Below are 13210 nucleotides of genomic sequence, written 5' to 3'. Positions count from 1 at the left end.
CTGGGCCCCTTGTTTTCACTGTTCTTTTGATTCTCTTTCATTGAATGACTGACAATAGTAACAGCTAAATAGATGAGAAACTGTACATAGCATTATTGTCTTTTGTCACCAGCATTTTGTATAATTTAGCAGCTTACAATAAACAACTATTTCATTAGTCTGAAGCGATGTCTTCCTCCACAGCTTGGGCATAAGACCTTGTCCTCAAGACTGTTCTGTTAACACTGCCTCTCCCCATATACATTTCTTGTTTTCCCTGGTACCTTTTACCATGTCTTCCCACCCACAGTTTCTTGGTGGAGACTCATTATCTAAACTTTAATTCTTGGAGCATTTCAGATGCTTAGCTCTATAGAAAGATTTCTGTGAGCGTGTTCTATCCTGAGACAAACATTCTCTATACTGCAACACCTTGAATGTGTTTGATTTCATTCTGTTTATGAATCTATAATAGTGTCTAGTCATTTATCTTCTTTATTTACTGGGCTGAGATGAGTGTTCAGCTGTGGCCTGTGTGTGAGAATGTGTCATTACTGTTAGCATCTACTAACTGATAGACAGAGGAGAGGATGCAAGGTCTTTTCCAAAGCTCCCAGCCAACTCTCATAACCTGGATGAAATAAAGATTGTTTGAACTAGATAATAATACTCTCAAAACAATAAATACATAATTCCTTTTGATCTCTTGTATCTGTTCAATAACACCAGGTCTAGGTAGACCTTTGTGTGCAAATGACACATTTAGAAAAAAAATCACAGAGTTTGAGTTGCTTAATGGACAAGTTCAGATCTCTCCTGGGCAACAGGCCCTTCACTGAATACCAGCTGACCTGAGAACCTGAGCTAGTTTCGCCTTTATGACAGTTACAGACTTTGAAGTAAGCTGCAGTGATCGCTGATTTTAATTTAAGGTGGTATTTTCATCTTTGATCAGCTTCAGGTTTTTTAGAAACATTTAATCTGCAAACTTTCACCAGAAGAGCCGAATCTCCGAACCTTCTGAATTGCAGCACTTGCTGTCGAGTCCTTACCTAATTTTAGAAGTCCTTCTTTATTCCTAAATCTGCTGACAAGAGTTTGAGGTCTCCAAGCATGTGTTTCCCAAACCATAAAGTGCTTTGCAAACTGTGTGGACGTTAGCCTCTGGGAGTAAAGTGAGAGCGACATTATTTAAAGTGGATGCAGCTTGACACTCCTTATTGCTTTGTTCTTTTTCTGCTTTCCTACCAATAACATTCACTGGCCTCCTACCAGGTGAGGTGCTTTGCTAGCTTCTGGAGGTAGATTCAAACAGAGCTGCTTTCTGGGGGTCATAGTCTGGTACTGGCAGTCAGGTATCTGATAATCATAAGGCATTCTGTGACCTACACCATGGGCACCAAGAGAAGGAGAGACTCCTGCAAAAGCTAAGGAGGCTATATCTTAAAGAAGGTGGTGGTGGGACTTCCGATGGGCCTTGGAGAGCAGGTGGACTTTGGGATCTGGTAACAGGCTTTCACTAGAGCACAGAGAGATTGGCAGGACAGATCCACAGGACAAGCTCCTTAGAGAGTGAGGTTCTGAACCATCAGGTGAGCAGGTTGACCAATTCTAAGCTTTATCTCTAAGTTACCCTCTTGTTGGAAGGCAGCATCAAGAAGCTAGGGAGGTTTTCTTCCATAGATTCTTCCTTCTATCACAGTCCCTCCCAACCCACATTTAATATGCAGAGTGTGGCCCTGTAAAGCATTCTCTACTCACATCTTTATTTTAAAGATTTCTTCTGAGCTCCAACTCCAGTTCCCAGATGGTTTTCAGTAGACCCAGCTAGCACTTACCAGGGAGTTTACTGCATAATACTTTGGGGGAATCACAGCACCTCGGTGTGAATCTAGTGTTTACATTCAAAGAGAACAGAAATGAACTGTCCCTACCTGTTCCAACTCACCCACATTGCTGCTCACTTACCATGAACATTGCCAATAACATCCTACTTTCAAAACAAACCACCCACTCCTTTTACTACAGGATTTATTGTGATCTGCAGAGGCAAGAGCATTTACAAGCATTGCTCTCTTTCACCATAGCAGATTATACTAACAAGTAACAGCTCCCAGGAACTTATGTACAGCCCAGGACATCTGAGCTCACTGGTTTTCACATGTGATTTCCCTTTTATATCACACAGTCAGGACACTTTAATTCAGAATGATCAGTAACTTGTCCATATGAGCATTTGTCTAGTGGATGCTTAAGCATATGTCAGTACTGACATAGGAACCACAGAATCCAAGGGCAATTAGCCAGACATCAAAACTCAAAGCTCTGTTTTTGAAAAGATATTGATAGAAAAACAGGAAGACAACCCACTGAGTGGGATAAAGCATCTGTAAGTCACTTACCTAATAAAGATTGAGGATACTGAGGTATAAAGAATATAACCACAAAAGGATACTCCAATTTTTTGACTGGGTGAAGAGTTTGAATAGCCATTTTTCTGAAGGAGATATATAATTGGAAAATATCACATGATGAAATATTCAAATCATTAATCATTAGGGAAATACAAATAAAAATCAGAAGTGCGACACCGTTTCATATCCTGTAGGACAGCTATAATTAAAATAACAAAAATACAAAGTAGGTTTTGGAGAGGCTATAAAAAATGGGAAACCTGTGTATCACTGTTAGGGATGTAAGGTAGTACAGTTGTTTGTAAAAGTTTTAAGATAAATCCCCAGAAAAGCCAAACACAGGTATATAAAGAAAAGAAGATGCTTGAATATTGTATAACTATTATTTACAGTACTTAGAAACATGTGTACCTATCAAGTTAAACAAATATCCGTACAGTAGAATAGTATTCAGCATGTAAAAGAATGAAATATTGATATATACTTCAGCATAAATGAACATATAAAACATTATGCCAGAAATGATAAGTCAATATTAGCCATCCCATATACAGTCACCAAACCTGGATGCTATTGTGAATGCCAGGAAGTGCTTGCTGACAGGAGCCTGTTATGGCTGTCTCCTGAGAGGCTCTGCCAGAGTCTGACAAATATAGAGGCAGATGCTTGCAGCCAGCCATTAGACTGAGCACAGAGTTCCCGATGGAGGAGTTAGAGAAGGGACTGAAGGAGCTAAGGGGGTTTGCAGCCCCATGGAGGGATTAACAGTGTCAACAGGCCAGACCCCTGGAACTCCATGGTTCTGGACCACCAACCAAAGAGTACTCATGGAGGGACCCATGGCCCTGGTAGTATATGTGGCAGAAGATGGCCTTGTTAGCATCAGTGGGAGGAGAGGCCCTTGGGCCTGAGTGTGTTCGATGCCCCCGGTGTAGAGGAATGCCAGGGCAGGAAGATGGAAGTGGGTGGGTGGGTAGGGGAGCACCCTCATAGAGGCATGGGAGCGGGGGATGGGATAGGGGAGACCTAAAGGGGAAAACATTTGAAATATAAAGAAAGAAAATATCCAATAAAAAGAAGTTGTTAAGCCAGGAAAAAAAATTATGTCAGATACAGAACACCACATAACAGATTGCATGTATGTGTATTGTGAACTCTCTAGGAAAGGTGATCCATAAAGACACCAGAATAGTGATTAATGGGAAGGGCCAAGTGAGTAGATTCTTCCTGGGACTGTGGAGCTGTTCTGGAATTAGGTAACTGTTGTGTAGCAGTGTAACTAGAATAAAATTCACAGGGCTGGACAGATGGCTCAGCTGTTACGAGCACTGTCTGTTCTTCCGGGGTTCAATTCCCAGCAACCAGATGGTGGCTCACAACCATCTACACTGGGATCTCATGCCATCTTCTGGCATTGCAGGTATTCATGTAGATAGAGCACTCATATACATTAAAAAAATAGAATATCACAGCTTAAAACTGAATTTTACCAAGAAAAAGTATCTGGAATGGTTAATCTACATTATCAGTTTTACCAGATTTAGAATCACCTGGGAATTAGCAGTCCCCACCCCACCGCTGGCCCATGCCAACTGTGTCTTGAGGAATTTTGCAGAGAGAGTTAACTATGGGAAGAAGATCTCCCCTGAAACAGGTATCACTTGACTACAGGCTGAGCGAAGGAAGGAGAGAGAGCAGAGCCCCTGCACCCCTTTCTCCGCATCCTGTCCTGTGTCTTTCTCTGCTGTGCCTTACCCACATAGGTAGACTTGAACCTGCAACAACTATGATCTGCAATCTGCCTCCCCACCTGCTGCTATAGTGCCCACGCAGGCTAGGAGCTAGAGCATGGTACAGCCCCTGCTGCAGCTGGTATCTCTAACTTCAGGGTGCACACCTTAGATGGCATACCAGAAATTTTCATTTGATGAGCATGAAATGGGGCACAGCATCTACATTTTAAAATTTTTCAGCAGTGAGTCTAATATAACACTCTCTAGTGTAGCTCTGCTTGAAATCATTGAGATGTTTTTTGTAGTTAAATAAGGTAGTACTTTTCAGAGTGTTAAATTTTGTAGGGTGTACGAATCAGCCCAATACCTAGGATTCAGGGAGTTGGGGCTCGGATTAGAGTCTGGGAAACCAGGCTTTGTGTGGATCCCAAAGTGGACTCTGAAATTCCTCTCCTTAGTGCATCTACATTGCACTAAGACCACTGTGGCATGGCAGGGAGGTGATCTTCCTCACTTGTTGGGAGACTGCGAGGCAGACCACAAGTCAGTGGGGAAATGATCCAGTGGGGGCAGGGCATGACTTAGAGAAAGGGGCAGCAGAACATGGGGGTTCTGAACACCTAGGCCCTGGTTTCTGCAAACTGAAGCGCAGGGGAGGGCCCTGAGGAATGTCCCCCACAAGAGAAGAACTAGCTTCACTTGCCCAAGGTAAGAACGCACTTCATTGCTAGCTTTGAGAATGAGCTTGGTATCAGGCAGTCCTGGATCGGAATCCCACTACTGTGTGGACGTAGTAAGGTATACAGTCCTGCTCTGCATCCTCCGCAGGATGGAGAGGAAGCTGACGTGCTTGACCCACGAGGATTAATCCAGCAGAACAACTTGTGAGTCGGTGCTCAGCTTGTAGGAAAGGTTCTTGAGTTGTCAGCTCTTGTTACCATTGGGAAGTCACTCAGCCTTGCCATGCAGTGTAGCATGCAGCTTTCCTGACCCTCGGCACCACGAGACCCTGTGTGTCAGCATGGTGCCTCCTACCTGACCCTCTGGTGCGCAGTTGAACTTCTGTATGCCAGGGGCTAGTTTGTCTTTCTCTCTCTGGTTCAAACATGGTCCGGCCACGTGGAAATGATCTGTGTGAGGATGTTAACAGGTGATATCAGTGAGGACTGCAAGTGTTATTTGTGTGGACTGTGATCTCTCCTAATAGATTTCAAATAGTAGACTTAAATGTGTTGACACATCTTTATACAAGTCCTGAACTTGACCTCATGTTGATTATGTGGAAACTACTGGGGAGGGTGTGGGAAGACAGAGGTGGGAAGAATCCTCAGGTTTTGCACATAATGCTATTCCTCCTTACTGCTGGTGAGTCACTGTTGTTTTTTTGTTGTAGTTTCTTTCAGGATGGCTTGAAAACGGCTGATAAACTGAAACAGTACATTGAAAAGCTGGCTGCTGACTTATATAATGTAAGTCCCTGCTTACAGCATGTGCATTTAGCTTGTAAAAAGCATTAGTCCATTTGAAGTCTGTATCAGAAAGGGTCTCATGCAGAGAAGATCCCTGATAAGTCAGTGTAAACCTTCATCTTAGCAGCGAACCTTTGGAGGCTGTGAAGAGTGGGAGGAGCAAATAAGAAACGAAAAAGTAAACTTCAGAAGGGAAGGGGAATGTTTACTTAGAGATGGAATCGTTGTTACTTGGAAATAACTTGCCTGGTGAACTTTAAAAGAAAATATAGAAGGAATCTGAGTACCTAAGATTAGAAAAGGTTTTAGAGTTACAGATAACAGATAAGGCATTCCTGATGAGAAGTGCTCTAAAATCTGAAACTCTGAGGACCACCTGGCATGACAGCATAGAAAGAAAATTTCACACATGGCCGCATCACAAACAAAAAAGTGTTGTGCACATATATACCAGAAACTCTGTGTAGTAGGACGTTGAGTTTAGTCTGTCTGTTTGAGGCTATGTGGAACAAGTCGACTGCATATTTACACTTTTGCCCCGCCTTTGAGAGATCGATCGATCTATCCATCCATCCATCCATCCATCCATCCATCCATCTATATTCTAATACTCTATATTGCAAGAAAATACAAAACAGTACTACTTCCACACATTTCAAATTATTCATTATCAGCCTGATTCTTACTGTAACTTTTTAACAAACATACCTGTGTGTTTTGCCTAATTTTCTTTCAGTTAGTAAACAGTGATCCCAAGTGATTAAAAATAAGCAGCAAAAGTCCTGGTCCTCATGTGGTTCTGTGTACACTTTGGTGTATGCTTTGGCATTTGGTGTCTCAGTCATTCATATGATTTTCTTCTGACTCATTTAATTTTACCATAGTACTCTTTCTGCCCATCCTTTCAAAAACTAGAAATAAATGTTGCAAGCATTATTTTCTAACCTCCTTAAATAGAAGAATTGAAATCTTTTTGGGTCACCATGTGTTGTTTAATAAGAAAGCCTGGTATATAACTTGTTAATTCTAAACTCTGGCTATTTTCTTAGGATTAGACTCTATCTCTTACGTTAACCAGGCAGTATGAGTACTTTAATGTAATGGGAAGATTTACTACAACTGTGAATTGTTTGATGAGTGGTATATTTGGATAATTAAGCTTTGTTTTTAAAATGAGTGATAAATAACAGGTGTGACATTTTTATTTCATAGATAAAGCAAACCCAAGATGAAGAAAAGAAACAGCTAACTGCACTCCGAGACCTAATAAAATCCTCTCTGCAGCTTGATCCGAAAGAAGTAGGTGGTTTCTATGTTCCCAGCAGGGCTAACAGTGTAAGTGAGGCTGCTTGTGACTCTCTTTGTGTTTCTCCATCTGTGAAACAGGCACATTGATAGCTTCCTGCTGGGGTGGGCATGGGCACAGGCGAGGTAAAAGATAGAAGTGTGGGTCTATAGTGATGCCCAGCATAGAGACTGTTCCCACCAGGCAAGGTGGCACTTACCAGTGAGAGGCAGAGGCAGGCAGAGCTCTCTGACTACAGAACCAGCCTGGCCTAATACTGAAAACCTGTCTCAAAAAGGAGAAACTGTTCTTTCACCTCATAAAGAAATGGTACCCTGGATTCTCCTACTTAGTAGCCTTAGATTTTTTTCTTAATGTTAACCTTTGAAGGAGGCAGTGTGCTTATCATTCTTCTTCAGACCATGCTTATCATTCTGGGAAGCCAGAGATGGTCTTCATTTTACCAGGGATTTAAGGAAATATTTTGATAGAGTCCTTTAGAAATTTGCCCCAGAATCAAGAAAATTCAGTTGAGATGGTCCCTGGATGTTGGCAGTATAGAATGAATGGTGGATTTAGATTAATGCAGCTCTGACCCTAGTTACAAATGTCATTTGTCCAGGCATTGATACCTGCTGTATGTCTGGCTGTAGTCTGGGTGCCAAGTCTAGGTCCCTTCATGAAGGAGAGTATAGTGTCATTTGTTACATGGAAGAAAGTCAATTGTGCCTGTTTGTGCAGTATTTAAATGCAGTGTTTAATGGTTGTATAAGAGATGAATTTGTTTTGCAAGTTCCTGATGATAGCTCCCAACAGTGTTTTTTTAATTCCTGAAATTTCTGAATGGCATTCATGAGGCCAAAACAAAGGAAAAGTGCCCACCCTCCATCCCCACCCCCTAAAACACACTGAAAACCTGCACTAGTAATACTAACATTTTACTGTAGCCTTTAAAGGTTTCCTTTAACTGTATATGTATACATTTAAACATAATTTTTATTCTTTTTTTCTAATTCTACAACTCAATATGTGTGTATGTACATTTAAAAATTATTTTTATTCTTTTTCTTCTCCATGTTCAGGTTTTACAACTGTTTGGGAGTTTGGGAAAGTAAGATAAGTCCATTGTTCTTTACTGGCAGATAGTCCCCTGCTCTCCTATCTCCTGTCAGAGCAGGCCTGATTCCCGTGAACATCTGTGCATTAAGGCAAAGTCCCTTTCATGCAGACTTATGCTGTGACTGTGACTGTGGTCGGGGGCCTGAGATTATCCCAGAAAAAGTTTTTTATTAGAAGTTGAAGCACAGATACTCTCTGCTGACATACAAACCCTAAGAGGAGTAGTCTTGAATGATTCCTAAGTGTACGTGCAATAGGAAGGCCCAAATAGAAAGGGAAACTAGTAGACATCTGTCTAAAGAAAGCTGTGATGGCTTTACCGGTTCACACATAACCACTTCCTATCTTTGTTTGTTACCCAGGGTGGGGTGAGGTCATTTACTTTGTCTAGGTATTGATGTATTCTGCTCAGGTTGGTTAAGAAGCAAAGTTTCATGACAGAAGAGCATCTAGGAGGTAAAATGAGTGTGGTGTGGTTGATGTTTAACTCTACATGAAGTTGATTAATGGGGTTTAATTGTCACTCCTCCTACATATTTTACAGCTAAAACTGACCTCTCACAGCGTGCCCACCCATCCCTTCCTAATGCTATCACATCTTGTTGCAAAATAATTAGCAAGTCATTATTTTTACTGACTTCAGGGTAATAGAAACTATCTACCAAGTAAATGTGAAGGACAATACCCACCATAAAAGCTCTTGTCCTCCTAATATTTGAGAAGAGTGTAAAGTAATCAAAAATATTTTATGAGAAATTAAAAGTACCCAGCAAATCATCTAACCCACTTAACCTTTGCCAGTTTCTAACATGGCTTGATTGAAGGAAACCATCTTAGTTTTGCTTCCTGGTGCTATGATAAACAGGGACAGTTCCAAGTTACTATCCAGGACTGTAAGGACACAGTACTGAGGCTTGAAGCAATCAGGAGCAGAAAGCAGTGAGTGAATGAGTGAGTGAGTGAGTGAGTGAGTGAGTGAGTGAGTGAGTGAGTGCATTCTAGTGCTCAGCTCACTACCCTTGTGCTATCCAGGATTCCCTTTGTAGGGCGTGGGACATCCAGGATGGGTGGGTCTTCTCATCTCACTTAATCCAATATAGATGAGCCCTTCCAGAGGCCAACTTGACCTCCTCGCCAGACTCTCCTTGATACTCCCTTCCCATGTGGTTCTAGATTGCATCAAGTTGACAATCAAAAAGAAATTTCAAGAATTTTAACAGGCCAAGTAGATGACCTAACAAGATGCCACCAAGACTGATGACCTTAGCTTGGTTCCTGGACTCCTGTGCTGTCGAGAAGCAACTTCTGCGAGTTGTCCTCTGATGTCAGCACATAGAGGCACATGCAAATAAACAAATGCAAAAGGAAAAAAAAAACCTAGCAACTGTTAGAGAACTATAGCTATGAACAGGATACCCAAATATTTGGAAAGATTATTCTTTCCTTCATCAAGTCAAATTATTTGGGGTTTTTGTGCTAAATGTTCAGTGAAATAACTTATCTTCACCTAACTTCCTGAAAGAACTACTTGCTGCTCAGTTATTTCTAGGGCTGTAACTCTTCTCTTTCTAATAGTTATTCTCTGTGTTGTGTATATGGAACACAGAAGCATCTGAAAACTAATGGGCCTTTCACGGTGTGGATGCAAGTTGACTCTCTCAGCATGTTGCTCCTCCCTCTGCTCATTGTGCCAGACACTACGCAGAGTTTAGTCATTCACCAGACACACCTGCCATTGTAAATTTGAAGCTCTGTGGTAAAAGCTTGGTTTTCAGTTGAATACCAGAACCATTCACAACCCCATTAAATTAGTTGAATAGGCATTGCACTCAGTTGAGGTTTTACAGATGAATAGTGCATATCACATGGCAATGTGCTTAAAAGAAAGTGATTTCTCTTCTCTGCTAGGACGCAGGAGGTCGATTGGAAATCAGGAAGGTAGATTCAGGGAGGTAGACACATTTCCTAGCTCGTGGCATAAAATTGCCCAAAGGTTTCAAGTTTATTGTTTACCTTCAGTGTTGCATATTTTTGCCTAAATGAGTTTGGGATTTGCATTTTCCTTTAGGTGGTTGAGTTCTCTCATGCTATCAAACAACTCAAAACCTATTTCATTCTTCAGTTGTATGTGTTAAATTATAAGTAGTACGATCATTTTCCAGTACTTTCTCAAAACTAAATTCATCTTTTCATTTATTGATATTGCTACTAAGTACCAGGTGGTGATGGTGCCACATGCCTGTAATCCTAGTGCTTGGGAGGCAGAAGCATATAGATTTTTGAGTTTGAGACCAGCTTGATCTACAGAGTAAGTTCCAGGATAGCCAGGGCTATATAGAGAAACCCTGTCTCAGAAAACCAAAAAATACAAATAAAAAATAAAAAATAAATTCTGCTAGGCAAGCTGAATGGCCATTATTTCTCAATGAGGTAAAAATAATTTATATACATTTATTAGCCCATGAAAGTCATTAATTAGCTAATTTCTGGAACACTACAGGAAATTCCCTAGATCTCATTCTACCCCAGATAATCTGATTTGTTCAATTTTATGGAAGGAATCTGGCCTGTTGAAAACAAACTTCCTTACATTAAGGAAGAAGTGACTAATAGGGATGAAGAGATGAGTCAGCAGTTAAAAGAACTTGCTTCTTTGACCGAGGTCCCAGGTTCAATTCCCAGCACCCACATGGTGGCTCACAACCACCCATAACTCCTATTGCAGGGGGTCTGAGTCCCTCTTCTAAACTCCAGGCATGAACATGGTACACAGACATACATGCAGGCAACACTCATATAGATAAGATAAATGTTAATAAAATTATCTTTACAAAGGAAGACAGACAGACAGACAGACAAAAAGGAATATCACTTGCAACCCCTTCCATCAGGCTCAGACTTCTGGGTAACCCTGCTGGGAGAGGAGAAAAAGGAATGGTCAGAGGGCTCACAACCTCTACAAAGTCTTATACTTGGGGTCTCAGGTCTCTCCTGGCCCTAGGAGATGAGATGCTTGGGGGCATGTTTTCGAGCACAACATTTACATCAACTGTAGAATAGCTTTACAAAGCTATATTGTCCTGGCAATTTTCCTCCAAGTATACACTGTTGAGCCTAAAAGAATGTTGAATGTCAAGAGAGGCTCCTGGCTTTCACTATGTGCTGAACACAAGCCATGCATAAATAAATATCCAGAGGCTAAAGTAGCTCTTTCCTTCTCTACCATCAAATTTCAGTTACTTCTTGTAACAGGACATAATACTGCCCTCTCTTTGGAGACTAGAGAGATGGCCTTGTTGTGGGGGTGGGGAGGTGATCATGAGGACCTGAGTTTGAACCCCAGCTCCCACATAAAAACCCAAGTATGCCTGTAATCCTAGCTCTGGACATGTGGAGGCAGGAAAACGCCTAGAGATTGCTGACCAGCTAATCTAGCCTGCTGGTGATGGCTGGTGCTGGTGATGAGTTCCAGGTTAATGAAAGATTCTGTCCAAAAAAATGCAATGGAGAGTAATTGAGGAAGATGCCTGACAGTGGTCTCTAGCCTCCACACACATGGGCACCTACATATGTGGGTGCATCTACACACATGCATACACACATACACATTTCAGTTGGGAAGCAGGTATACAATCTGTGGCTCTGATTTTCTGAGTATTCAGTTTATTTTGGTTTCACTGAGGCATTGGTTCTCTTGTGCTCACACATTTTGAATGGTCTTAACGTTTACTGAGAAATGAGGTTTACTTAATGTGGACCTATCATCTTCATTGACTGTGTTTATCTCCTCCCCACATGTAAGCTAAAATATATGACATTCGATTGGTATAAAAATATTTTACTGTTTTATCATCCAAAGTTTACTATGATCACAGATGTGTCTTCTGGTGTATCTTTACAATAATCTTTTCTACGTATATTTTACAAACTGCTTAAGTAATGGCTGATAAAGTTTTTAGCACAATTAACTACTTTCAAATGTTCTGCCTTTTTTTTCTGTGTTGCTTTCCCCTTCCTGATCGAAGTCTAGAAGAGTAAGTTAATACATTTTGTGAGAATGTGTTGTCCTACTGTGTGCCTAGAGACCTTTGTTCTCATGCTGCAGTTCCACTTTATGTTTGCTTGTTTCATTTGTATTTTACTTTTTGGATTTTCATAGTATGGCCATTGTTTCTTGTCTTCCTGTCTTAGAGTCCATAGGTAGGTACCAGTGGAGTGCCAAAGAGAAAACCTGGCTTGCTTATTTCTGTTGCCAGAGTGCGCATGCTTTGTCACATCCTAGACTTCTCACACTGTAGGATGCTGATTTCAGACTAAAAGTGATGACATAGGTCTGTTTTACAGAGTGACACAGGCAGATTATTCCTTTTCTGGAATGTTTGCATAGTTTACCAACTGGGTAACTCAAGAGGTCTCAACTGCTCCTAAATCCAGGATTGTTTTGGACATTTTATTAATCAAAAGGTTTCAGAATTCAGATACTTTAATTATAGATGCTCAGTGTTTAGTTAGTTACAAGATTTATATGCTAATTGCCAATGCCCTGCTCTGAAACCTTTTTAGTGAAGATGTCCTTTATTTGGAGGACTCTAGAACACACGTAAAGGAGAACAGGTACAGCCGAGGGAAGAACACCGCCAGCTTTCTGTTCCCATTTAGCTCTTCCTGTTGCTTCCTGCTGTAAGTGGAAACTGAGGCTGAGTCATAGCGCTGTTTCTTTTATGTTTGAATCAGTACTAAACTAGACCTGGACCCTAGGCTCTACCTAGCACTTGCTTTGTGCGTCAGGCAAAATATTGGCATGTCCTACTTCCTTTGCTAAAATAAAAGGTAGGCCTTGACAGCTCCCAAAGTCTATAATTCTCCTAGGCACAGAGCAGCAGGCAAATGCTCAGTGGCAGAACAGAGCAGTCCCCAGCATTTGCTAGTCTGTGCTTCTGTTTTCCAGGACTCTCAGAGCCGGCAAGGTGGGTACAGCATGCACCAGCTCCAAGGCAACAAGGAGTACGGCAGTGAAAAGAAGGGCTTCCTGCTGAAGAAGAGTGATGGGTATGTGTCCAGCCCTGGCTAGCCCACTGTGGGGCCAGCATGCCCATGCAGTGTTCACCCTGGGATTGCGTCCAGGCTCTTGTTGAGAAAACATACTTAAAAGCTTTCTAAGCTGGTTCTGCTTAAATAGTTGGCCTAATGTGCTGTCCTTAAAAGAAGAAC

At 41.5% G+C, this 13210-nt stretch overlaps 1 protein-coding gene across 15 annotated transcripts in view; it reads left to right on the top strand.

The window, feature by feature from the left end:
* The window catches only part of Asap1 (ArfGAP with SH3 domain, ankyrin repeat and PH domain 1), a 308734-nt gene that overhangs the window by 224663 nt on the left and 70861 nt on the right, over positions 1-13210 (top strand). For 9 of the 15 annotated variants that reach the window (XM_031359256.1, XM_031359248.1, XM_031359250.1 and 6 more), the window contains 4 exons: positions 5520-5595; positions 6808-6930; positions 12025-12033; positions 12948-13048. In XM_031359256.1, coding sequence (XP_031215116.1) covers positions 5520-5595; positions 6808-6930; positions 12025-12033; positions 12948-13048 — 309 coding nt within the window. The remainder of the gene's footprint in view (positions 1-5519; positions 5596-6807; positions 6931-12024; positions 12034-12947; positions 13049-13210) is intronic. The other 6 variants (XM_031359258.1, XM_031359254.1, XM_031359246.1 and 3 more) reach the window with 2 other exon arrangements.

This window comes from Mastomys coucha, unplaced genomic scaffold (genome assembly GCF_008632895.1).
Source record: "Mastomys coucha isolate ucsf_1 unplaced genomic scaffold, UCSF_Mcou_1 pScaffold7, whole genome shotgun sequence".
Classification (NCBI taxonomy): Eukaryota; Metazoa; Chordata; class Mammalia; order Rodentia; family Muridae; genus Mastomys; species Mastomys coucha.
The sequence above is the reverse complement of the archived record's forward strand: the minus strand, read 5'-3'. Positions and strand labels throughout refer to the sequence as shown.